Genomic DNA, 24,664 nt, shown 5'->3' with positions numbered 1-24,664 from the left:
GTGACAGTGTACAACAGTCAATTCCAAAAACGTATTGACCTCCATGCCCCCATTACATTTAAACAGGTCAGATCTAACTTCCACCACCAAAAATGGTTTAATGCAGAAACAATCTAAAAAGGAAAAGAGGAAACTAGAACGGAAGTGGCTAAAAGACCCCTCAGAAACTAATAAGGGAAAGTGGAAAGAATTGGAGAGCCAATACAAAGAAAAGTCGGTTGAGGCAAAGAAAAACGTTTTCAACAAACAGATTGCTGCAGCCACCAGTTCCACGGGCAAGCTTTTTCAGATTCTGAAATCAGTAGAAAAAGCCTCCTCCCCATCACCTCCCTTTCAACCTTCACAGGAGGATAGTGAGAAGGTTCAACTTGCATTTCACAATAAAATCCAAAATCCATGTGAGACTATAAGCTCCTGCCATGTGTCCACCCAGGCATTTCTAACGCTAGGGAATTTGAATCCTACTCCTTTAAATAGGAATACATTCAAGTTCAACTCTCTTTCTCTGGAGGACATGAAGACGCTTCTATCTTCCATTAGGCAAATGGCTTGCTCAGAGAATATCTTGCCTCCTAAAATATTCCTCAGAACTGTCAACGCTTCATTCAGGGATAATAAGGTCCCTGCGGTAATTAAAATGGTTACTGTCACTCCATCAGTTAAGAAACCGGGACTTGATCAAAATGATCCATCCAACCTTTGCCCGATAACTAACTGCAATTTTCTTTTAAAAATTGCAGAAAAGGCAGCAACTAGTCAACTCCAAGTGTTTGTGGACAATAACAACCTTCTCCACACACAACAATCGGGCGTCAGAGGATCGCATAGTACTGAAACCGCCCTACTCGATCTTCAACCTAAAATGCTTAGCAACTTGGACAGAGGAAAGGCTGGAATGTTAGTACTTTTAGACTGGTCAGCAGCCTTTGATAAGCTTGACCATCAGAAACTCCATGAGGATTTAGAAAAATCAGGCAGCTGCTCTCAGGATGCTATAGATTGGGTGTCTTCTTTTCTTGCGGAATGGAGCTCCAAACTCCATTGGGGAAATCAGTTTTCTATGCCTCGCCTCATTAACTGTGGCGTACCTCGGGGGGCTAGTTTGTCCCGACTCCTGTTTAACCTGCATCTACGGTGCTTATGCACCCCCCTTATTAACTTGGGAGTATTTTTCACCAACTTCACTGACGACACCCAATTAGTAACTGAACTGAGTGGGTGCTACAACACAGAACGCCAAGATTGTTAACATCTATAACTCAAATCGAGGCTTGGATGAAGATAAACTCGCTCTGCTTAAATGGAAGCAAGACGGAGATCATGATATTTGGATCATCCCAGGCTATGGCTGACCTTGACTCTCAATGCTTCCTTTAGTATCAAAGACACAAATATTCTGGTCTCTGACAAGGTTAAAACACTCGTTGCAGGCAACCCTCGGAGCAGATGCTCATGTAGCGTACTTAAAGAAAAACTGTCAATACTACCAGCGGCTACTAACACATCAGGCTGGTATTCAGCAACGAAAACTGTACCATCATCGCTAGAGCCACAATCATATCTAGACTGGATTATGGTAATCCCCTTCTGGTACTTGCTAACAAGGGCTGCATCGCACAATGTCAGACTATACAGAATAACGCGATAAGAACCATCACAATGAAAGCAAGAAGAGAACACATTACTGAGGACAGAAATTCTCTCCACTGGCTAGCCTTAGATGACCATATTACCTTTAAACCAATGACCATCGTTCACCACTGCCTTTATGGCTCTGTTCCAGCCTATCTGAAACAACAAGTAATCATATATGAACCTTGTTGGGCACCGACATCTGAAGCTCAATGGTTGGTGAAAATCACACGTGTAAAAAAAATGTAAAAAAATAAATAAAAATAAAAAAAGGAGGTCTTTAACGATCCTTCGCTACAAAAGCGGCAACTAAGTGGAATGAACTCGCCAGCTCCCTAAGATTAGAATCCAACTATCTAACATTCAGGAATGAACTGAAAACACTTTTGTTCAAATAAATTATTAGTTCACCGTGATAATGAATGTGCTCAAATAAATGATTAGTCTACCGTATTAATGAATTTGCTGTCCCGTATTTTTTTGTCTGCGTTTTTTTGGTTCGTGCCCCGATGCCTGCGGGCTTCGGCGCGATATAAACAAATAAAAAAAGTTTTACAAAAAAATCGTCATTGACTGGATTTAGGCATATTTTGCAGCCAAAGAGCTTAAAATGAAAACAGAAGCAATGGTCTCTAACTCAACAGATGCAGAGCAAAGGTGCACTTATATGCTGCGTTCAACCCTTGCCGAACAGAGCCTCCTCGCCTCCCAAATAGTGGCCACCCTGGTCCAATAAGGGAAGAGTTGCACTGTGGTAGGCCATGGTAAGTATGAATAGAATTATACGTTTTGTAGCAGTAAGGTTGAAAATTGGACATGGCAAACTTGGTATTAATGTGATTTAATGCAGATTTGATTAATTATCCCAGCTGAAGCAAGAACACAATTTGACAACATGCGTGTGACCTTGTAATAGACATTCAAAAACAAATAACATACTTACATGAAAACTGTGCTTCCCAGTCATTCAAGGTTTCTCGCTGAGTAGCAGTCAAGTCAGCCAAATCATCATATGTATCACGCAGGGCCTCCTTATCCAGGCAAAAGGTAGCCAAGCCCCTTGATGCATCCTTGCCAGCGAACACACCATAGGGACCCTCTGTTAGAACAAAAAATTATTTAATTGGTGCTTTTCATCACTTTTTATATAAATCCTATGGTCTAATCAACAAACTAAGAAAGGCATTTATTTTCTTTGGCAACAAAAGCAGAGGTGCAAACTCCAAGGTTCAGACGAGAAAGCCAGTCCACGCCAATGACAGCAAACAGCAGGGCTATCGAATGACTGCTTTATTGACTTTTCAATCTAGGTTTTGCAATACAAAATGGGTTAAAAGGCATCTCAACTAATCCACCTCTTAAGCAAGTTAAACATTACCAGTATTTCTGATTGCAAAGGTGCGCTTAATATCAAAAAGGAGCCCTAGTGGCCAGCAAGAACGTTGGTACCTAAATGTATGCTACCACATAATAACGAACACCTCATTCTTGTTGACATACTACTACTCATGTACCTGCTCATGGAGGGGTGAGCGGTCCAACAATACATGTGCCAACGAGCACGTCGTTCACCGCCAAAAATGGAGTCTAAATGTGATGTTACAATGTCAGCAGCTCGATGCCAATCCAACATGCTTAAATGATCGCAACACATTGCCATTTACTTGGCTTTTTTCTAGGGCTAATTTCTTGGTAAGGAGTCGTTGCCATTTTAGAAGGTAGTCACGTTGTAAAAGCACTGTTGTCTGCTTGACAATGCTTGGGCAGTCTTAATTCTTGAAATCAGTCATGACCATGCCCGTTCTGCACCACTAAGGCTACCACAGGATGCTCCGAGATATTATATTCCTGCATGTAGCCTAGAAGAGCCTAGTGAGCTCACTCCACCAGGAGCTTCTACTGTCGAATCCCCAGGCGAAATGATGCCATAAAAACATACCTATGGGACATTAACTTAAGACTCTACGGAATACGTACACAGGCATATTAGTACACCTCTAGAAAACACTTCACGATCACATAAAATTGATAAAAGGCCTTTTTTATCAATATATATATAATTTAGATTTGCAACAAACTATATAGACTAGTGCCTCATTCCCCATAGATAGCACCTGCTTAGTTAGTATTGCCTGAAACCAAAGAGATGCTTTTAGCTTCCATTGATCCAATCTATTTTTCAGTATACGTTTTTAAAAGTGCAGTTATTTTTTAGTATATGAATTTGATCAAATTATTTCTACATTGTACGTTTAGTGCATGCCTGGGGTAGGTCAGGGGGGCGTGAGAGGTATTGTTTGAAGGCCTCTAAAGTTTAAAGGGTGCAATGGTTTCACCTTTTGCAGACAATATATATTAAAAAAACGACATTTGATTTACTATGTGCCTTTTGTTCTTCTCAGGGGGCGTGGGAACCCTTCCTCAGCATCGATAGTGAAGGATTGTGCAGAGGTTCTCACTAAGCACTTTACCCAGTTTGCCACTGCCATGTTTCCTGGATAAAACGTGACGACTGAGCTGCTATTGGAATGGTGATCAGGGAATTAAGTCGCATTTCAAAAGTAGTGCACTGTAGTAGGCTTTGTCCCATTTCTACCAACTGAAGGGAACTCTGTCCTTTATTTCTTCTGAGCTGCATGCTGCTGTTGGTTCTTTGATCAACTCGAAACTAGATTATGCAAATTAACTGTATGGTGACCTCGCCCCATCAGATAAAGCACTCCATAAAGTACAGAATACTTTACCTTCACAGACCTTTGCGCTGAGAAGACTAGAATCTGCCCATCCACTTCGTGGAATGGCTCCATGGACGGCTATTAACCAAAGACGAATTGATAATTTGAGATACCACAGCCTTGAACCCCACACCTATCCCTTGCGCTTACGAGATGGGAACTTGTCTGTGGCAAACATCACTGGTCAAAAACCTCAGACTCTGGACAGCTTCTTCACACTCGAACCCCGGGTAAAAGCCATTGGTAGAAGCAGCTTCTTTTAACTCTGAATGACCGAACGCTTCATGACTTACTGGCCCTTCCCACACAGAACCATGTCAGTCATTGCACTAGTACTCTGGAGTCTACACTGCGCCAGAACCCTTTACCTAGGGTTCCCTGCTTACGAACTGAACATACTACAAAGAGTTCAAAACGAGGCAGTTCGAATAATACTTCAAAAGACAGGAACGCATCGCCAGGGCCTTCCCTATTCTCCATTGATCAGGAGCCAAACAGAGGCTTCAATTGAAAACTCTGTGTATCGCTCAATCCCACCCACCAACCCCCCTACCCACAAGAGGGCTATAATCGACCATAAGTAAATACAACCAGTACAAACCAACCAGAACACTACGTACAGTAACAGCACTAGTAGCAGTGCCACATTTCCATTGGCCCGCCCCCTTTTCTCAACCATGCTCTGCAACCGCATACCTGGATGTGTGTGCAAAGTCACCTAGCTTTTAGAAAATTCTTGTCTTGAAAATCCAGCTATTCCAATGACACTACTCATGAAGACCAGACTAGCACACTCAACCAACAGACCAACCATTCCCTTAGTAATCAAAGGGATGGAACATGCTCGGTGTACAATCACAAGCATGGCATGCACAAATCATCACGCAATGCATTCAGCAGTTATACTCATGGGGATTAATCTCCCTGTGCACTTTTAAAATGAACGAGAATGGTAAGATCTTCCTCCAGATAGTCAACAACTAAAAATGTTCCATGTCACTTCACCAATAACGATGGACCACTAACAAAATCTCCTCCCCTACTCCCCACTAACTGACTCACAACAAGCGCTTTCTACCTTAGGTGAATCACACAATCAATGGAGAGCTGCCACACATCTCTAGTGCTTTCACACAAGGCACCACGCCAGAGGCTATCGCAGTCTCACATTGCTGACTGGTCCTGTGCTCTCCACTCTGGATGAAATGTGGTGTTAAGCCCCGTTCCAAGGGCTGCAAGGGGGGGGAGGTAAGGGCCCAATCAGCCCAATTTAACGGCCCGAATGAAGCAAGAGCCATTAACAAAGGTTCATGGCTGTTAACCACTCCCCCTTTCCCCGTTCCAGCATTCGAACAGAGTCTTGCGGTCATTAGCACCGCGGGCTACCAAAGCAGTAACCCGGGGTGCTACAAAATAAAAAGGATTTTTCTCTGTTCAAAAGGAGGCGCGCAGGGTCCCGTTTTATGAAGAAAACCCCTTTTAAAAAGATAGCCGCCATGGAAAAGGAAGAGGGGCTCTGTAAGGAGCACCTCTTCCCTTTTCATAGCAGCCTGCGGAAGGAGTGGATGCGGCGGCGGAAGCCGCCAAAATAAGGTAAGTAGGGGGGTGGGAAGGTGATAAAGAAAAATAAGGGGATGGACGGGCATAGGGAGGGGAGATAGTGGCGGGCACAGCCATCAGATTGGCTGGCTCCCCCTGCCAGGGTGTTCTAATACTGCTTAAGGGCCTCCGACGCCAGCTGTTTGTCCCAGAGTTTTTCTTCACTTGTTTCATATAGTTCTTTACAATACCCAGTCTCTTACTCTCTAGACCTCACTTGTCTTCCGAAAATAGGAAAGGTCCACAATTCAAGGAAGGGTTTCTGCCCCAAGTCTTCTCAGCCTTTCCCTACCCCTGGTATACTCTCCTGCCAGGGTAGCATGTTCCAACTACTTTTGCCCGGTGTACTCTCCTGCCAGGGCTTTTAATCCTTTCACATGGGTGCAAGTTCTAGACTAGCCGTTTGCCTAGTATACTCTCCTGCCAGGACTATTCACCTGCTTCTGTAGCCAACAAATTAGGTTTCTCATATATTGGGTCACCGACCCTTTCTCAACAGTCTCCTTATTTGTGTCAAACACTTCAGCTCCCTTATCTGGGCTTCCTCGCACTGTCAACGGTAAGCAGCATTCGCCTTGAAGCGCCCCGGTATCCCAACTAGCCTTCCCTAGGCTGATCGGTCTTCACTGGCAGCTTCGGCATCACTTGCGTGTTACCGTTTGCTTTTCTCTCTGCTTGCTGACCGGGAATGCGTCTTATCGTTTCCCGCTCTGCACTGCTACAGCAAACCTTCTCTTTCCGACTTTGCTGCATGCCGGGCTCATCAGCATGCCGCCGCCTCCCCACCCATGTCTCAATCAATGCTGGGAGCAGTCAACCTACAATTGTGCTCACTTGTTCCATATTTGAATGTCCCGGCACTGGACAGTCTTTTCTAAGGACTAGAGCACGGCATGGGCTTACCGTTTCCAGTCATCCTCATTACTCCATCCCTCTTCCTCGTCTCAGTACAATAAAAAGGGGGTTAGGTATACAATGCTGATACTTAGAAAGATATGGGGAATTCCTTGTCCACACCACAAAAGAGTTGGCAATAGGAGAATGTGTGTCACTCAGGAATAAAGAGCAAATGATTGTTCTGATCCAGGGGTTTTAGTTTGCCTCCCTGCAGTTGTCCTCCCGCAGATAACCATCCCCAGGGTCAGAGTCGGGTAGCTTCTGCCTTTCCATGGCCACCTAAGGGAGGCTTTCCTCCAGAAAATCAGTGGTGATATTGCTAGATTCGTTACATGACAGCCTCCTTTTGCTGCAAAGACCCAGCCAGTATGCCCAATGGGCCATCCCTAGCTGGAGAGCTGTATGCACCAGCCAGGAATGGCCCATTGGGTATGCGCTACAACAGAGGATTCCTACAGGAAGAGTGTTCATCTCTCTCCAGATTTTCAGAAAGCTGTCCATTACAGGGAACTGCACCTGCCGATTTCCATGAGTTGGCCCGATGGAGCACAATAAAGTGAGCTCAAACCAACTGACAGAGTGTCTTAGGCGTGGCAGAGTCGGACCCTAATTGTTGTTTTTTTGTTTAACAAGTTTCAGAACACTACATTAAAATGTCATAGAAATCTTTTCTGTGAAGTCAACTCAGTACATATTTGGCAACACACTTAATGCTGGCTGTGCCACAACATAACTATATGGCAGAGTTTCCCAAGTAAATCACATTTCAATGCTGATTGTGCCCAAAGAAAGCCCTAAGGCCAGTCTAAGAAACAATATATATATATATATGGGATACATTACTCACCGTAATCGTATTTCTGATGCTTGTATCTGCTTAGATTCACATGCTGTGCATAGGCCGACATCTAGTGGAAGCTGCGGAGTATTACAGTTTGTTTTTCGAAAATCGAAAAAGGGCGTCGACACAGGGCGTGCCAGTAATACTATCCCTAGTGTGACGTCCACTGTACCCATGATCCCTCACGCGTCTAGGATCCCCAGATTGTGTTTTTCCTGACATGAGGTAGCATGAGGAGTAGCGTGAGTACAGATAGTCCAAGCAGATAGACAGAAAGGTAAGACTACAAGCAACCATGCGCCTTCTCTCGGAGGGGAGGAAGGGTGGGTCGCATGTGAATCTAAGCAGATTACAAGCATCAGAAATACGATTACGGTGAGTAATGTATCCCTTCTGAGGCTTGTGGAATCTGCTTAGATCACATGCTGTGCATAGATTAGCGAGCAGTACCAGAAGAAGGAGGTGGGATGTGAGAAGGGTCATGAGCAAACAGGTGTCTTAGAACCGCTTGTCCCACTTGTGTATCTGTCTTGGAATGAGTGTCAATGCAGTAATGCTGAGTAAAAGTGTGAATAGAGCTCCAAGTAGCTGCTTTGCAAATGGTGTCGAGGGGAACATTTGCAATGAAAGCCAGAGTGGCCCCAATGCCTCTAGTAGAGTGGGCCCTTGGTGTAAACGGCAGAGTCTTTTTAGAAAGAGAGTAACACAGCTGTATACAGTTGATAATCCACTTAGAGATAGCGCCCTTAGAGACGCGATCCCCCTCTCTGCCTGTAGCTACGGAGACAAACAGTTGATCTGTTTTCCTTAGCGGTCTGGTTTTATTTACATAGTATAAGACCGCCCTACGCACATCTAGGGTGTGTAGTTTCACCTCAGCCGAGCTTTGTGGGTTTTGGAAGAAAGCCGGAAGCTCGATGGACTGGTTTACATGGAACTTGGATATGAATTTTGGTGAGAACCTAGGGTGTGTGCGTAAAACCAGTTTGTCCTTGTGGATAGTAAAGAAAGGATCTTGCACTGACAGAGCCTGAATTTCACTGACCCTTCTTATGGAGGTAATGGCTACTAAGAAGGCCGTTTTATAAGTCAGGTGTTTGAGACTACTTTTATGCATGGGTTCGAAGGGGGGCCCCATGAGCTTAGCTAGCACCACGTTGAGGTCCCATCCTGGCGGTGGGTTCGAAATAGGAGGGTGAAGTCTCTTTACTCCTTCCATGAAGGCTTTAACCACTGGTACTTTCCACCACGAGACCTTGTTATGGGATGTGGTGTAAACCGAGAGGGCTGCCAGGTGTACTTTCAGAGAGTTAAAAACCAACCCTGCATCCAGCAGGTGGAGCATGTATGTTACAACGTTGGAAGGAGTGCAATCAACCGGGTTGATTTGTTTATTCTGGCACCAGATAACGAATCTTTTCCACTTGTCAAAGTAACAGTGTCTTGTATTTGGTTTCCTGGACTCTTTTAGAATGTCCATACACCTCTGTGGTAATTTGAGATGTCCAAACTCTATGACTTCAGGAGCCATGCTGCTAGGTTCATAGAGTTGGGTTCCTGATGCAGTGTTTGACCTTGTTGCTGGGACAGAAGGTTGTACCAGGCTGGGAGTCTGATGGGCTCGCACACCGCCATCCTGCGTAGGTGTGGAAACCATGGTTGTCTCGCCCACATGGGAGCAACTAGGATGAGCGTCATTGATTCCTTGTTCATCTTGTACACCACCTTCCTGATGAGAGGAGTTGGTGGAAAAGCGTACGCAAACATCCCTGACCAGTTCATCCACAGGGCATTCCCCTGGGAGTCCGTTTGGGGGAACCTGGATGCAAATCCTGGGCATTGTTTGTTTTCGCTTGTGGCGAATAGGTCTATAGTGGGGAAACCCCACTGAGAGAAGAGATCTTCTACTACGTCTCTGTGAAGGACCCATTCGTGTTCTTCTGGGAGGGGGTCTCTGCTTAGAGCATCCGCTAGGGAATTGAGCTCCCCTGGAACATGTTGCGATGACAGGAAGATGTTCCGTCTGAGTGCCCATATCCATATTTTCTGGGCAAGCTTGGACAGATTTGGCGAACGAGTCCCTCCTTGCTTGTTCAGATAGAACATGGCTGTCGTGCTGTCCGTCCTGATCTGCACCGACAAGTTCAGTAGATGGGGCTCGAACGCCTGCAGCGCTCGGAATACTGCCAGAAGCTCTAGCAGATTGATGTGGTTCTTGGCTACTGAGTGAGACCAGAGACCCTGAGCTGTGTGGTGGAGATGGTGAGCTCCCCACCCAGTCAGGCATGCATCTGTAGTAACCACTGCCTGTACTTCGGGATCGTAAAAGGGTTTCCCCTTTGCGATATTCTCTCTTGTCCACCAGTGTAGGCTCTGTACGAGTGTTGGCGAAACGACCACTAGATCGTCCCACTGACCACTTGCCTGAGACCACTGTTTCGCCAACCATTCCTGCATGGGACGCATGCGCAGACGCGCGTGGGGGACCAGGTAAATGCATGACGCCATCATGCCCAGTAACCGCATAGCTTTGCGTACTGTTATCTGTTGACCTGACTGATAATGCGGAATTTGCAGAAGTATATTCCGAATTCTTTCTTCCGAAGGGAAGGTCAATTCTCTCTGAGTATCTAGGATAGCGCCTAGATACTGTTTTGAGGTGCTTGGCACCAGACTTGACTTCTTCTCGTTGATAGAGAAGCCTAATTCGTGGAGGAGGTCGATAGTCCTCTGAATGTTTGATCTGCAGATTCCTGGGGTTTCCCCCGTTATGAGCCAGTCGTCTAGATAAGGGTACACTGGGATTGCCTCCCTGCGTAGGTGTGCAGCTGCCACCGCCAGTACCTTGGTGAATACCCTTGGTGCTGAAGCTATCCCGAAGGGCAGTACCTTGAATTGGTAGTGGCGACTGTCCACCTTGAAGCGCAAGTATTTTCTGTGCGCCGGGAGCATAGAAATATGAAAATAGGCATCTTTCATATCCAAGGTTGCCATGTAATCCCCCTTTTTTAGGAGTGGGATTACCTCTTGTAGCGTGGTCATACGGAATTTTTGGGGCTTGACATACTTGTTGGCAGGCCGTAAGTCCAATACTGGGCGCATTGTTAAATCTTTCTTTGGCACAAGGAAGTAAGTTGAATAGATACCCTTGTTTACCTGGTGTCCTGGGACGAGTTCTATCGCGTCCTTTAGGAGCAGATTGTAGATTTCCTCGAGGAGGATCTTTTGATGTTCTAAAGAGTGGACTTTTTGTCTTGGAGGGTGGTTTCGGGGACGTTGCAGTAGTTCTATACAGTACCCCTTGGATACCGTCGACAGCACCCATCTGTCGGATGTTATCCCTTCCCATGCCTGGGTGAAGCTGGATATTCGTCCCCCTACTGGGGTTGCATGGGAAGGGACCCTGAAATGAGCGTCACTGCTTTGGTGGAGGCGTGCCGCCTCCTTTACTGGGGCTGCCTCTGCCTCTACCACGTCCTGTTCTACTAGCCCTACCATACCCCTGGGTAGACTGTTGTGAGTTGGTGTTCCACTGTGTACCCTGGGTGTGGGAATAGCTGTTCCACTGTGTACCCTGGGTGTGGGAATAGCCATTTCCTCTATTGGAATTTTGGCCGCGGGGGCGACGAAAATTGCCGTTCCCTCTTTGGTTAGGTGGTTTTGTAGTTAACTGGCCAAGGGATTTGAGGGTGTTGAATTCCTCCTTAGCGTTTTTTAGTGCGTCCTCGACTGCCTTTCCAAACAGGAGATCACTTTCCACTGGTTTGTCTAAGAGTGCAGCTTGTGTTTCTGCTCTGAATCCCGACTGCCTCAACCAAGCATGTCTTTTGATGACAGTCCCCTCTGCTATAATTCTACCCGCATTGTCTGCGGCGTCTAAAGTTGCTTTTAAAATGCAGCCTGAGACGTTTCTTCCCTCTGCACAAATGCGAGATAGCTGGCTCTTAAGGGGTTCGGGAGCGGAATCTATTAGTGCTGCCACTTCTTCCCACTGATGGCAGTTGTAGCTGGCCAACAGTGTGGTGGAATTCGCGATTCTGGTTTGGTAGGCTGCCGTGGAAGCTACTTTTCTACCAAAACCATAGAGTTTCTTACTTTCCTTGTCGGGGGGAGCCTCCGAGGAAGAGAATGGGGTTCCAGCTCTCTTGCGGGTGTTAGTTACGACTAGAGAGTCTGGCTTAAGTTGGCCTCTAATATATAGAGGGTCCGACTGGGCTGCTTTAAACAGCTTCTCTACTCTCGGGTTTACAGGTCTTGTCAGGTTTGGGTTGACAAGGGATGGTGCTATTCTGCGTTGAATAGATTTCAGGATGGGAATGGTCTGGGCTACTGTCTTCCTTTCCCCTATTAGTTCCTCCGCGAAGTCCCTCTCTTCTTGGACACCTTGTGTGTCTATGTGGAAGTGGTTAGCTGCCCGAGAGAGCAGTTCATTCAGGAGGGGCTGATTATCTATTGGGGAATCAGACACTGGGGCTTCCCTTTCGACTGGTGAGTCCATTCTGAAAATATCTGGGCTATTTTCTGGCTCATCCTCGTCTTCGTCCTCCCCGTAATAATCTGACACTGCGAGATCTTCTGGTGTCTCAAAATCCTGGCCCTCTATAAGGGAAGAGTCTCCTTGGCCTGTAGGGAAAAGGCAAGAATAGGGTTGGACCTCGAAGGGGTCTGAAGCCTTTACTGGTGTCTCGACCCGGGGCCTTTTATTTGAAGGGATAGGGTCCCTTGAACCTGAGGGAGAAGATTCCTGAGGGTTTAAAGCTAGTAGTTGGTCAGGGTGTCTTTCGAAGAAATTTGCTAAGGAGGACATCCTTGACATTACTCTGTCAATGTCCTCGCATGACCAGAGTTTTGAGCTTGGGGTGACCTTGCTGGAACTCTCTATGGATTGTCCCTGAGAAGACTTGGACGGGGAAGTCAGTTCTATAGTTGTGGGGGATTGCAAGGGTGGTTTCCTTTGTTGCTTACCCCCTTCCCCGTGGGTGGAAGTGTGTTTACCCTTTCCCTTATCTTTCGACGCCTGGCGTCGAGGATCGGAGGTGGAATCCCTGTGTTTCGAACTAGGCTTCGAAACTGGGCCCTCCAAGAGATGGAAGCCGTGTTCGTCTCCGGACGAGTGATCTTCCGTGATGTTAATGGACGAGGCACTATGTGCAAGTGTGGAGGCTTGCCTGACGTCGTGCGGCGACCTCGACCGGGACCGCCCAGAGGACGTCCTTTCGGACCGCTCCTTCTGTGCCTCTTTCCGAGGTTTCGACGACGTCGAATCTCGGGTGGGTTTTTTGTGTTTAGCGTGTGTATGTGTAACGCTCTTGTCGCTGGGGGACTTCCCCATAGTCGCCGGGACGGACGACCTTCCGAGGCCGGGGACGTGCGTTAGGCTGTCTTTCGACGCCTTGGTGCCCTCGCCGTCCGAAAGTCCGGCGTCGCTGCCGTCGCTGAAGGTACCCTCCGCCTCCATAGCTGCTAGCTTGGCGTGGTGGGCCCAACGCTTGGTGGAGCGGTCCTTAAGAGTTTTTGTCTTAAACCTGCTACAGGCCCTGCAACCCGCCTCGGGGTGGTCTCTGGGCAGGCAAAGGTTGCACGTAGCGTGCTTATCTACCCAAGGGTATTTCTTATTACACTTGGGGCAAAACTGAAAGGGCGTACCCTCCATACGCGCCTGTGGGCAGCGGGCAAGTGTGTGTAGGTAAGAAGGTGTCTATAACCGAGTGTGGAAGTGTACCACCCCCCACTCTCCCTACATGTAGGGCCGAGGCCAGCGGCCCAGGCCCGAGCCGAGGCGGAAGCCTCAAGGCCCAATCCGTCGGGTTTCGACGTTGATCTCCTCCCCGGTTCGGCGTCGAGATGCTGGTCGACGTAAGGGTGACAAAATGGGGCAAATTAGAATTAGTTTTAAGTGTAAATATGGCAAAGCCAGGGAACTCCGATGAAGTGCTTCCGACCAGAATGGCGGAAAAAAACAATCTGGGGATCCTAGACGCGTGAGGGATCATGGGTACAGTGGACGTCACACTAGGGATAGTATTACTGGCACGCCCTGTGTCGACGCCCTTTTTCGATTTTCGAAAAACAAACTGTAATACTCCGCAGCTTCCACTAGATGTCGGCCTATGCACAGCATGTGATCTAAGCAGATTCCACAAGCCTCAGAAATATATATATATATATATATATATATATATATATATATATATATATCCTCGAAAATGGGCGTCGCCACATGGCGTGCCAGTAATACTATCCCTAGTGTGACGTCCACTGTACCCATTATCCCTCACGCCTCTAAGACCCTCAGATTGTTTTTTTTCTGACATGAGGTAGCATGAGGAGTAGCGCGAGTACAGATTATCCAGGCAGATAGATAGAAAGATAAGACTACAAGCACCGTGCGCCTTCTCTCAGAGGGGAGGAAGGGCGGGGGGCATGTGAATCTAAGCAGATACAAGCATCAGAAATACGATCACGGTGAGTAATGTATCCCTTCTGAGGCTTGTGGAATCTGCTTAGATCACATGCTGTGCATAGATTAGCCAGTGTTAGAAGAAGGAGGTGGGATGTGAGAAGGGACATGAGCAAATAAATGTCTTAGAAACGCTTGTCCCACTTGAGTATCTGTCTTGGAATGGGTGTCAATGCAGTAGTGCTGAGTAAAAGTGTGAATAGAGCTCCAGGTAGCTGCTTTGCAAATGGTGTCAAGGGGTACATTTGCAATGAAAGCCAGAGTGGCCCCAATGCCTCTTGTAGAGTGGGCTCTTGGCGTGAAAGGCAGAGTTTTTTGAGAAAGGGACTAACACAGCTGGATACAGTTTATAATCCACTTAGAGATGGCACCTTTAGAGACGTGATCTCCATCTCTGCCTGTAGCTACAGAGATAAACAGTTGGTCTGTTTTCCTTAGCAGTCTGGTTTTGTTTACATAGTATAGGACCGCCCTACGCACATCTAGGGTGTGTAGTTTCACCTCAGCCAAGCTTTGTGGGTCTTGGAAGAAAGCCGGAAGCTCAATGGACTGGTTCACGTGGAATTTAGAAATAAACTTAGGTGAGAACCTAGGGTGTGTTTGTAAAACCAGTTTATCTTTATGGACAGTAAAGAAAGGATCCTGCACTGACAGAGCCTGAATTTCACTGACCCTTCTTATAGACGTAATAGCTACCAACAAGGCAGTTTTATATGTCAGGTGTTTGAGACTGCTTTTATGCATGGGCTCGAAGGGAGGGCCCATGAGTTTAGCAAGCACCACAATAAGGTCCCATCTTGGTGGTGGGTTAGAAATTGGAGGATGAAGTCTCTTTAGCCCTTCCATGCAGGCTTTAACCACTGGTACTTTCCACCACAATACCTTGTTATGCGAGGTGGTGCATGCTGACAGAGCTGCCAGGTTTATCTTCAGTGAATTAAATACCAACCCTGCGACCAGCAGGTGGAGCATGTAGGTGACTATAGTGGAAGGAGTACAATCAACTGGGTTGATTTGCTTATTCTGGCACCAGATAACAAATATTTTCCATTTGTCAAAGTAGCAATACCTCGTGTTTGGCTTCCTAGATTCTTTTAGGATGTCCATACATCTCTGAGGTAAATTGAGATGTCCAAACTCTATGACCTCAGGAGCCATGCTGCCAGGTTCATTGAGTTGGGTTGAGGATGTACTGTCCGACTTTGGTGCTGGGACAGTAGGTTGTACCAGCACGGGAGTTTGATGGGTTCACACAACGCTAGTCTGCGTAAGTGTGGGAACCACGGTTGCCTCGCCCACATGGGAGCAACTAGGACGAGCGTCATAGATTCCCTGTGCATCTTGTTGACCACCTTCCTGATGAGAGGGGTTGGTGGAAAAGCGTACGCAAACATACCTGACCAGTTCATCCACAGGGCGTTCCCCTGGAAGTCTGGTTGGGGGAACCTGGATGCGAATCCTGGGCACTGTCTGTTTTCGCTTGTGGCGAATAGGTCTATAGTGGGGAAACCCCACTGATAGAAGAGATCTTCTACGATTTCTCTGTGTAGACACCATTCGTGTTCTTCCAGGAGGGGATCTTTGCTTAAAGCGTCCGCCAGAGAATTGAACCCCCCTGGAACATGTTGAGATGACAGGTAGATGTTCCGTCTGAGTGCCCATCTCCACATTTTCTGGGCAAGCTTGGACAGATTTGGCGAACGGGTTCCTCCCCGTTTGTTTAGGTAAAACATAGCTGTTGTGCTGTCTGTCAGGATCTGCACTGACAGGTTCAACAGGTAGGGCTCGAACGCTTGAAGCGCTCTGAATACTGCCAGAAGCTCTAGCAGATTGATATGATCCTCGGCCACTTAGTGAGACCAGAGAGACCTTGAGCTGTGTGGTGGAGATGGTGTGCTCCCCACCCTGACAGGGATGCGTCTGTTGTGACTACAGCCTGTACCTCGGGATCGTAAAAGGGTTTCCCCTTGGACAGGTTTTCTCTTGTCCACCAGTGAAGACTTTGTACAAGTGTTGGCGAAACGACCACTAGATCGTCCCACTGACCACTCGCCCGAGACCACTGTTCCGCCAACCATTCTTGCATGGGACGCATGCGCAGGTGCGCGTGGGGGACCAGGTAAATACATGACGTCATCATGCCCAGCAAACGCATCGCTATGCGCACCGTTATCTGGCGACCGGCCTGATATAGCGGAATTTGCAGCATTAGATTCCGAATTCTTTCCTCTGATGGAAAGGCCAAACCTTGTGTGTTTAGGACAGCTCCTAGGAACTGTTTGGAGGTGCTTGGCACCAGACGTGACTTTTTCTCGTTTATGAAAAAACCCAATTCGAAGAGGAGATCGATAGTTCTTTGAATATTTGATCTGAAAATTACTGGGGTCTCCCCCGTGATGAGCCAGTCGTCCAGGTAAGGGTACACTGGGATTGCCTCCCTGCGTAGGTGTGCCGCCGCCACCGCCAGTACCTTGGTGAATACCCTTGGAGCCGAGGCTATACCGAAGGGCAGTACCTTGATCTGGTAGTGCTGACTGTCCACCTTGAAGCGCAAGAATCTTCTGTGCGCTGGGAACATGGAAATATGAACATAGGCATCTTTCATGTCCAATGTTGCCATGTTATCCCCCCTTTTTTAGGAGGGGGATTACCTCTTGGAGAGTAGTCATGAGAAACTTTTGGGTTTGACATACTTGTTTGCAGGCCGTAAATCCAATACTGGGCGCATTGTCAAAACTTTTTTTGGCACAAGGAAGTAAGTTGAATAAATGCCCTTGTTTACATGGTGTCCCGGGACGAGTTCTATCGCGTCCTTTGCTAGAAGATTGGCGATCTCTTCGAGGAGGATCTTCTGGTTGTCTAATGAATGTACTTTTTGACGTGGAGGGTGGTTTCTAACAGTTCTATGCAGTATCCTGCGGACACTGTGGACAGCACCCATCTGTCTGATGTGATCCCTTCCCAAGCTTTGGTAAAGTTGGAAATGCGTCTCCCTACTGGGGATGCGCGAGAAGGGACCCTGAACGGAACATCACTATTTTGCGGGAGGCATGCCGCCGCCTCTATTGGGGCTGCCTCTACCCTTACCACGTCCCCTTTTGTTACCCCTGCCATAACCTTGGGTAGACTGCTGGTTGTTGTTATTCCATGGTGTACCCTGCCCCTGGGAATAGTTGGAGCCTCTTTGTGAGTTTTGGCCATGTGGGCGACGAGAATTGCCATTTCCTCTTTGATTAGCGGGTTTGTTGGTTAACTGGCCCAGGGATTTGAGAGTCTCGTATTCATCTTTCGCATTTATTAAGGCATCCTCTACCGCCTTACCAAACAGTAGATCGGACTCCACCAGTTTGTCTATTAAGGATGCTTGTGTTTCAGGTTTAAACTCAGATTGTCTTAACCAAGCATGTCTTTTGAGAACAGTGCTCTCTGCTATCAGTCTGCCGGAGTTATCCGCGGCATCAAAGGTTGCCTTAAGGATGCAACCGGACACAGCTCTTCCCTCCAACGCAACCTGTGCCAAATGGCTTTTTAAAAGTTCTGGGGCAGAGTCAATTAGCACCGCAACTTCTTCCCACTGATGAGTTGTAACTCGCCAGCAGGGTGGTGGAGTTGGCAATCCTTGCCTGGTAGGCGGAAGTGGAGGCTACATTCCTTCCCAACCCATAGATCTTCTTGCTCTCCTTGTCGGGGGGAGCTTCAGACGATAAGGGTGTTCCCGCCCTCTATTAGTCACTACCAGGGAGTCCGGCTTCAGTTGCCCCCTTATGTAGAGTGGGTCTGATTGGGCTGCCCTGAACAGTTTTTCAATCCTGGGGTTTACTGCCCTGGTGAAGTTGGGATTGAGAAGGGAAGGGTCTATTCTCCTTTGTATTGACTTGAGAATAGGGATGGCCTGGGCAACAGTTTCTCCCACTAGTTCGTCAGCAAAGTCCCTCTCCTCCTGTGCTCCCTGCGTATCTATGCAGAAGTGTTCAGCTGCTCTAGATAAAATCTCATTTAAGAGAGGTTGCTTGTCAACAGGAGAGTCGGTAACCGGAGGTTCTTTGTCTACTGGGGAGTCTACTCTGTAGACTTATGGGTCATCTTCGTCCTCCTCTTGGCCCTCGTCATCCCCATAGTAATCCATTCCAGGTTGGACGTCCAACGTGGCCAATTCTGGATCCTCGTTAAATGATGGATCCTCATCATATTGAGAGTATGGCTGAACGTGGAAAGGGTCAGAAGACCTACTTTGCGTTAGCGCCTCAACTCAAGGTTTTTTACCAGGGGTATGCGGGTCCTTAGACCCTGATGGAGTAGCCCCGTCAGGGGTATAGGCGAGGAAGTGCTGAGGATTTTTGGCATAGAAGTCTGCTAGGGATGACATTCTAGACATAACTCTGTCTATATCCTCACTTGACCATTCTTTAGAGCTGGGGATTACTCTTTCCTGAGAGTGTTTCCCTGCTATATCCTGACTGGACCTATGGCCTTGTGTAGGTGTCTTGGATAATTTTACAGAAGACTGTGACTTGTCCTTATGTGTCTGTGGTGCAGATGAAGGCTGGGAATGCTTTTTCTGCTGTTTTCCTCCTCCCCGTGAGTGGAAGAGTGCTTCCCCAGTGTTTTCACCTTTTCAGAGCTCTTCGACATCTGGAGTCGAGATTCGGGGGTTGTGTCCCTTTCCTTAGAGAGTGGAGGTCGGGACACGGGAACAGCCGTCACGCGGTCTGCTGACGCTGACTCCTGGAGTGCGGCCTGAGGATGGTGGTCGTCTTCGTCTCCCGACGATCGAACCTCTGTTACTTTACTGAGCGAGGCACCCTTGGCAACAGTGGATGGTTGCCTGGTGTCATGCGGCGATCTTGATCGAGAACGCCCAGAGGACACAGCTTCGGTGGACCGTTCTCTGCGTGCCTCTCTCCGAGAACTCGACGCGCGCGTCGAGTCTCGGTTGGACTTCGGGTGCTTAGTCGAAGTGCTGTGGGTAGCACTTGTGTCGCCGGGGTGTTCCCCATAGCTGCCCTGCCGGACAACCTTCCGAGGTCGGGGACTTGCGCTTGGCTGTCTCTCGACGACACGTTGCCCCCGCCGTTCGATAGGACGGCGTCGCTGCCATCACTGAAGGCGCCCTCCGCTTCCATGGCCTCTTTTTGCATGGCGTAGTGGGCCCAACGTTTGATCGAACATTCCTTTAGAGTCTTCGGTTTAAACCGACTACACGCTCTGCAGTTCGCCTCAGGGTGGTCCCTCGGCAAGCAGAGGTTACAGGTGGCGTGCCTGTCAACCCAAGGGTACTTGCGGTTGCACTTGGGGCAAAATTGGAAAAGGGTACCCTCCATACGCACCCTGTGGCAGCGGGCTTGTGTGTGTAGGAATATATAAGAAATTGTATCTATATATCTATATCTATATCTCTATATCTATATCTCTATAAGTGTTGAGTATGTACCACCCCCCACTCTCCCTACTTGCAGGGGCCGAGGCCAGAGACCTTCCAAGGCACGGGCCGAGGCCAGAGGCCTTCCTAGTCCCAAAGTCCGTCGTGCAGATCTCGACAGTTGTTTTCTTCTCCGGGCCGGCGTCTAGTGTCCAACTTCGGTGACTCGACGTTGGGATGGAGAAAATGGGAAAAAAATATGATATTTTGCAAAATTATGGCTAAGGCCAGGGAACTCCGCAGGATGCTTCCGACCAGTATGGCGGAAAAAACAATCTGAGGGTCGTAGACGTGTGAGGGATCATGGGTACAATGGACGTCACACTAGGGATAGTATTACTGGCACGCCCTGTGTCGACGCCGATTTTCGAAAAACAAACTAATACTCTGCAGCTTCCACTAGATGTCGGCCTATGCACAGCATGTGATCTAAGTAGATTCCAGAAGCCTCAGAAATATTTATATATATCAAAACAAAAGAAACAGGGAATGGCTGTAAGGTTTAGAATTAATATTAACCTGGGGGCGCTGTTGCGCTCAGAGAAGATGGCCGCCTGATTGTGTGCTCCATTCTGAGAGGCGTCTTCCGACTTTAATTCTCCTTCGGTGCCCTTCTAAACCCTGGGCCAGGTGCCTGATCCGGTAGCTGGTTGACCCGGCTGTGTGCTGCCCGAAAGCCGCCTCTCCAGCCGGCTCCACTGCGGAGATCCAGCGTGTCTGCATCGGGCCAGGAGCTGGCGCTGCTCCGCCCTGCACATCCGCTCCAGAGCCGTGCTCGGCGACTTCAGGAATTCCAGGCCTGCTGTGGGGGAGGGGTGCTGTGGGTTGCGGTGCTGTTCCTCTCCCCCACTCCCCGTGAGGGCGATGTGGCTGTGCAGAGACATCGGGCCCCTGACTGGGACCTGGGGGCCTCCCCACCGAAAGTAGAGCGCTCTGCTCCGCCGCCCCCCCTCGGCGGCGTGCTGCCTTCCGACACCTCTCGAGGGTCCGGGCCGGGTGTCCTCCATCTGGGGGCCCGCCTCGCGGGACGACCCCCTAACAGCTGTGGTGAGTCCTTCCATGCCGCCAGCTGCTCTGGGCCCTCTCTGACCGGCTCCTAACGTGGCTGGCGCCGTGCTCTGCTGTCCCTCTGCTCCTCCAGGCACACTGGGCCCCTGCTCCTACGGTCACCTACTGAGAGCTGCTAGGGGAGACACAGACTCCTCAGGCACTGGGCTCCCACACACCTTTATTCGCTGGCAAGTCCCCCCACCGCTAACTCCTGGACTGGGCCCCCCCCCCCCAGATATGGTCTCTATGCTCCCTCTCTGAAGCACCTGTGGGAGGACTTCACTACAGCACTACGTCTGCCTCCCTGGTGCCCATACTCATCAGCTGGGGCCTCTGGGCCCCGATGGGCTGTGACAGGGGGTGCTCCACATTAGTCATCTCCACAGCGGCGCACGCCATCTGGATTCCCCGCTGCATCTAAATATCCTGGGACACAAGGATCCCTGCGCTGTCTGCCGTGGCACTGCCTGACCGTGTATTCCCTGCTTACCCTTCAGCTGCCCACGCCCTCCTGGCTGGGTGCCTCAGCCGCCCTCACAGCTGACTCAGGAGTAGTCCCCCCCAACTCACTCAACCACATCAGAGCACATAATCTCTGCAGCTTGCATCTCAGGTACAGCGCACTGATCCGCGGTCCTCGACCCTCACCTGGGATCATCAAGACAGTCTATACTGCTGTACTCACTCGCTGGCTACGCATTTCCGCTGCGAGGGGTGGTCCTCCCGGTCCCTCGACCCGGTGATCACTGTTGACCAGAGACCCCACAGCCTATTACAGTTCTGCATCCTTTCTTGATGCCGAGGCCCACTGGGCACCCACACAGCCTCGAACAGCCCCTCTGTCCATCCTCAGTGTCCTGCTCTCCCCCCATCCTGCCCCGGCAACCCCTCCACCCTCCTGGGCCTCTGAGCCTACCCTCTTTCTGCCATCATGACCAAGGGGGCTGGAAAGAAACAATGCTCGATCAATATGTTTACCAAAACCCCGGCGGGGCGGTGGGGGCGGCGACCGAGCAGGAACCATCCAATTAAGTCGACCTCGGACCCGGCAGATTCTCAAAAAATGTTGAAATACATCCAGGAGGGGTTCACCACTCTCCACAGCAAGATTGACGACATGAACGGCACTATTTCCTCCATCAAGGCTCATATAGAGAGGACCAATGGCCAGGTTGCTGAAATCGAGACACGAGTGAGTACCACTGAGTATAACTTGAGCTCCCTCAGGGCGGAAGTTTCCGCGCTCACTGGCCGTGTCTCCGAGGTCGAGAAAAAGAACGAGGACCTCGAATCGCACTCGAGACGCAACAACCTCCGCATTATCGGAGTACCCGAGGATGGCATAAAAGAACCCATAGAAGACTACGTCGAGCATATGCTATTACAATTGCTGGATTCTCCAAAGCTCTCCCCACAGCTCGCAATCGAGAGAGCCCATCGTGCCCTCACGGCAAAGCCCAGACCGGGCACACCTCCGGGACCTATTATATCCAGAGTCCTAAATTTCCGAGACCGTGACACCCTCCTCAGAGCGGTGAGAGCCAAGGGAGAACTCCTTTTGGGTGCAGCCAGGATCCATCTATATCTGGATTTCTCGGTAGCGGTCCAATGGGAACGCAAAACCTTCCTGGCAGTGAAGAGGAGACTGCGAGACCTCCAGGTCAGATACTCCATGCTATACCCAGCCAAATTGAGAACTGAACACTCCAACCAGGTGTACTTTTTAACAATCCCTGAAGAGGCCTCCAGATTCATCGACGAACACTTCCCATGCTGATCCTCTTCTGCAACACACCTTGCTAATACTGTGTCCCTTGCCTGGTTTTTTATGGCCTGGGACACTGCTTCACTGAAGAAATGGCTACTGGATGAATGAGTGTTGGAAGGGGCCGTCCCCTGGCTGCGCACGACATGCACGTACTGGTCCTTGGGTTGACCTCACAATCTCAGGGGAGACTTTTGGATTTATAGTTGAACGCTTCTCCGGTTAAATTCTCCTCTGTGGTGCTCACCCATTACTGTAATCTTGTTGTGTTGTTGAACCCACATATTGTCATGATCCGATTGACTGAGAAACTATTCATCCCAATCTTTTGCAAACTGTTTCCCTATTATGCGACCGTGCCTTGCCTACCCGGGATGGACCCTGCCCGGGTGGCACCTGATATCATCACTTGGCACCATGTTTATCCTTACATTGCTTCCCGATTCGGAGCATCGCCGCCAGGCCAATTCACAGGCCCACCCAGGCGTTGATGCCATTGGTTTGGATTTGGTTGTTTGGTTACGGGGTTATCATTCCTTCGGTTGGGGAAGGGATGCTGGAGGGGGTGGGGAGAGTTGGGTTTTATGTTAAAAAATGCTTGGTATCCGCAGAGGAGGTAGAGTATAGGGCATTATGGAACCAATGGTATTGCAGATCTAACTATGCTGTGCACTAACCATGGGGGCACCGCTCCATTTACCCGCAAACTCCAATGACTACCCCTGGTCTGTTGAGTGAGGATACCTTGACATTCATGAGTTGGAATGTGCGGGGTCTGGGAAACCATAAGAAGATAAGGCTACTACAGCTTCAGGCCGAACGCCATGGGGTTAAATTCCTGTTTCTGCAAGAAACACATGCCTGCACTGAGTATTGTGAAAAGTCTGCAAAAATATGGGGCCCTCAAAAGGTATTATACTATACTAACTACTCTACCCAAAGCCGTGGTGTTATGAGCCTAATTCACAGGAGCCTCAAGTTTAACCCCATAGCTATACTGACCGATCCCCAGGGCAGATATGTACTACTCCATGGTATCCCTCAAAATAAGGAGGTGGTCCTGTTAAACATTTACGGTCCCAACATCGACGATCCCGAATTCTAGTTACACCTTTTTGATTGATAAATAAAAAAATATCAATCAAAAACCCTCACGTCTCTCCTCGATAGTTTCTCGTTGGTACCAATCCTCTGGGGAGGTGATTTTAACACAATATTCGATGTAGACCTTGACAGATCTGGCTCCAGACCCCGCCAACTTTCCAAAGCTGCTTGTACTACACTTTCGTCTCTTCGCCGCCTGGCCCTTACGGATGCATGGAGGCTTCTCTACCCAGACTCTCGCTCTTACTCCTCCTACTCCTCTGTACACAACTCCTATTCCCGAATCGATAGATGGCTAGTGTCGGATATACTCATAAGGAATATATCTTGCCTAACGATCCTACCCAGAACCCTCTCTGGGTTGGGGCCCAGACCGCGGTCGAACCAGACACTGGAGAATGAAACCACACTCCCTCCTTGACCCTGTTTTCAGCTCTGAGTTGGAGTCGGCAATCGAGGAGTTCTTCGAGATCATCACCGACACAGTGTCCTCACAGGCCACCCTTTGGGAGTCCTTCAAAGCCTATATCAGAGGTATGGCCCTGTCCAAGGAAAGCGGTAGCCTTAAAACTATTCAAAGGGAAATTGCCAAAAGCAAGGCTACGCTGTCCGCACTGGAAGCCCAATGCACGCTACACCAAACCCCTGAAATCCTTGCGTCAATCGGTACAGAAGGTTTTTGGACAGCCCGGGCCTCACGAGGAAATAACTGGCTAGACCTCTCCGCTGAGAGTTTGGTGCGCCACCCATCCCCGGAATAGAAAGACCTGATGGAACCCTGGCCACTTCATCCCAGGATATTAATTCCGAATTCCTCTCCTTCTATGAATCCCTATATGCCCAAGCGGACAGCACCACGACATCGGAAATTGACGCCTACTTGATTTAACCTCCCCCTCTCGATTCTTTCCCCTGAAACCATCGGCTCCCATGAGAATCCATTCACTCCCGAGGAGTTCTCGGAAGCCATAGACTCGCTCTCTTCAGGTAAATCCCCAGGATCGGATGGAATCCCTGTGAAATTTTACAAACACTTCAAATCACTCCTACTTCCTCACTTGATGGCCCCTTGTGAAGAGTCCGTGGAAGTAGGTCAGTTCCCCCCCTCGCTCCGTGAAGCCATAATAACCGTCTTGCTAAAACCTGGTAAACCCCCCACTCA

The 24,664-nt window shown here is 48.9% G+C and overlaps 1 protein-coding gene across 2 annotated transcripts in view; it reads right to left on the bottom strand.

Moving 5' to 3' along the window:
* The window catches only part of PGRMC1 (progesterone receptor membrane component 1), a 178,016-nt gene that overhangs the window by 73,594 nt on the left and 79,758 nt on the right, over positions 1-24,664 (bottom strand). For both annotated transcript variants that reach the window (XM_069612714.1, XM_069612713.1), the window contains exon 3: positions 2,576-2,731. In XM_069612714.1, coding sequence (XP_069468815.1) covers positions 2,576-2,731 — 156 coding nt within the window. The remainder of the gene's footprint in view (positions 1-2,575; positions 2,732-24,664) is intronic.

Source organism: Ambystoma mexicanum, chromosome 5p, assembly GCF_040938575.1.
Source record: "Ambystoma mexicanum isolate Mex_15411 chromosome 5p, UKY_AmexF1_1, whole genome shotgun sequence".
Taxonomy (NCBI): domain Eukaryota; kingdom Metazoa; phylum Chordata; class Amphibia; order Caudata; family Ambystomatidae; genus Ambystoma; species Ambystoma mexicanum.
Note: the sequence above shows the minus strand (reverse complement) of the source record. Positions and strands in the feature narration are given on the sequence as shown.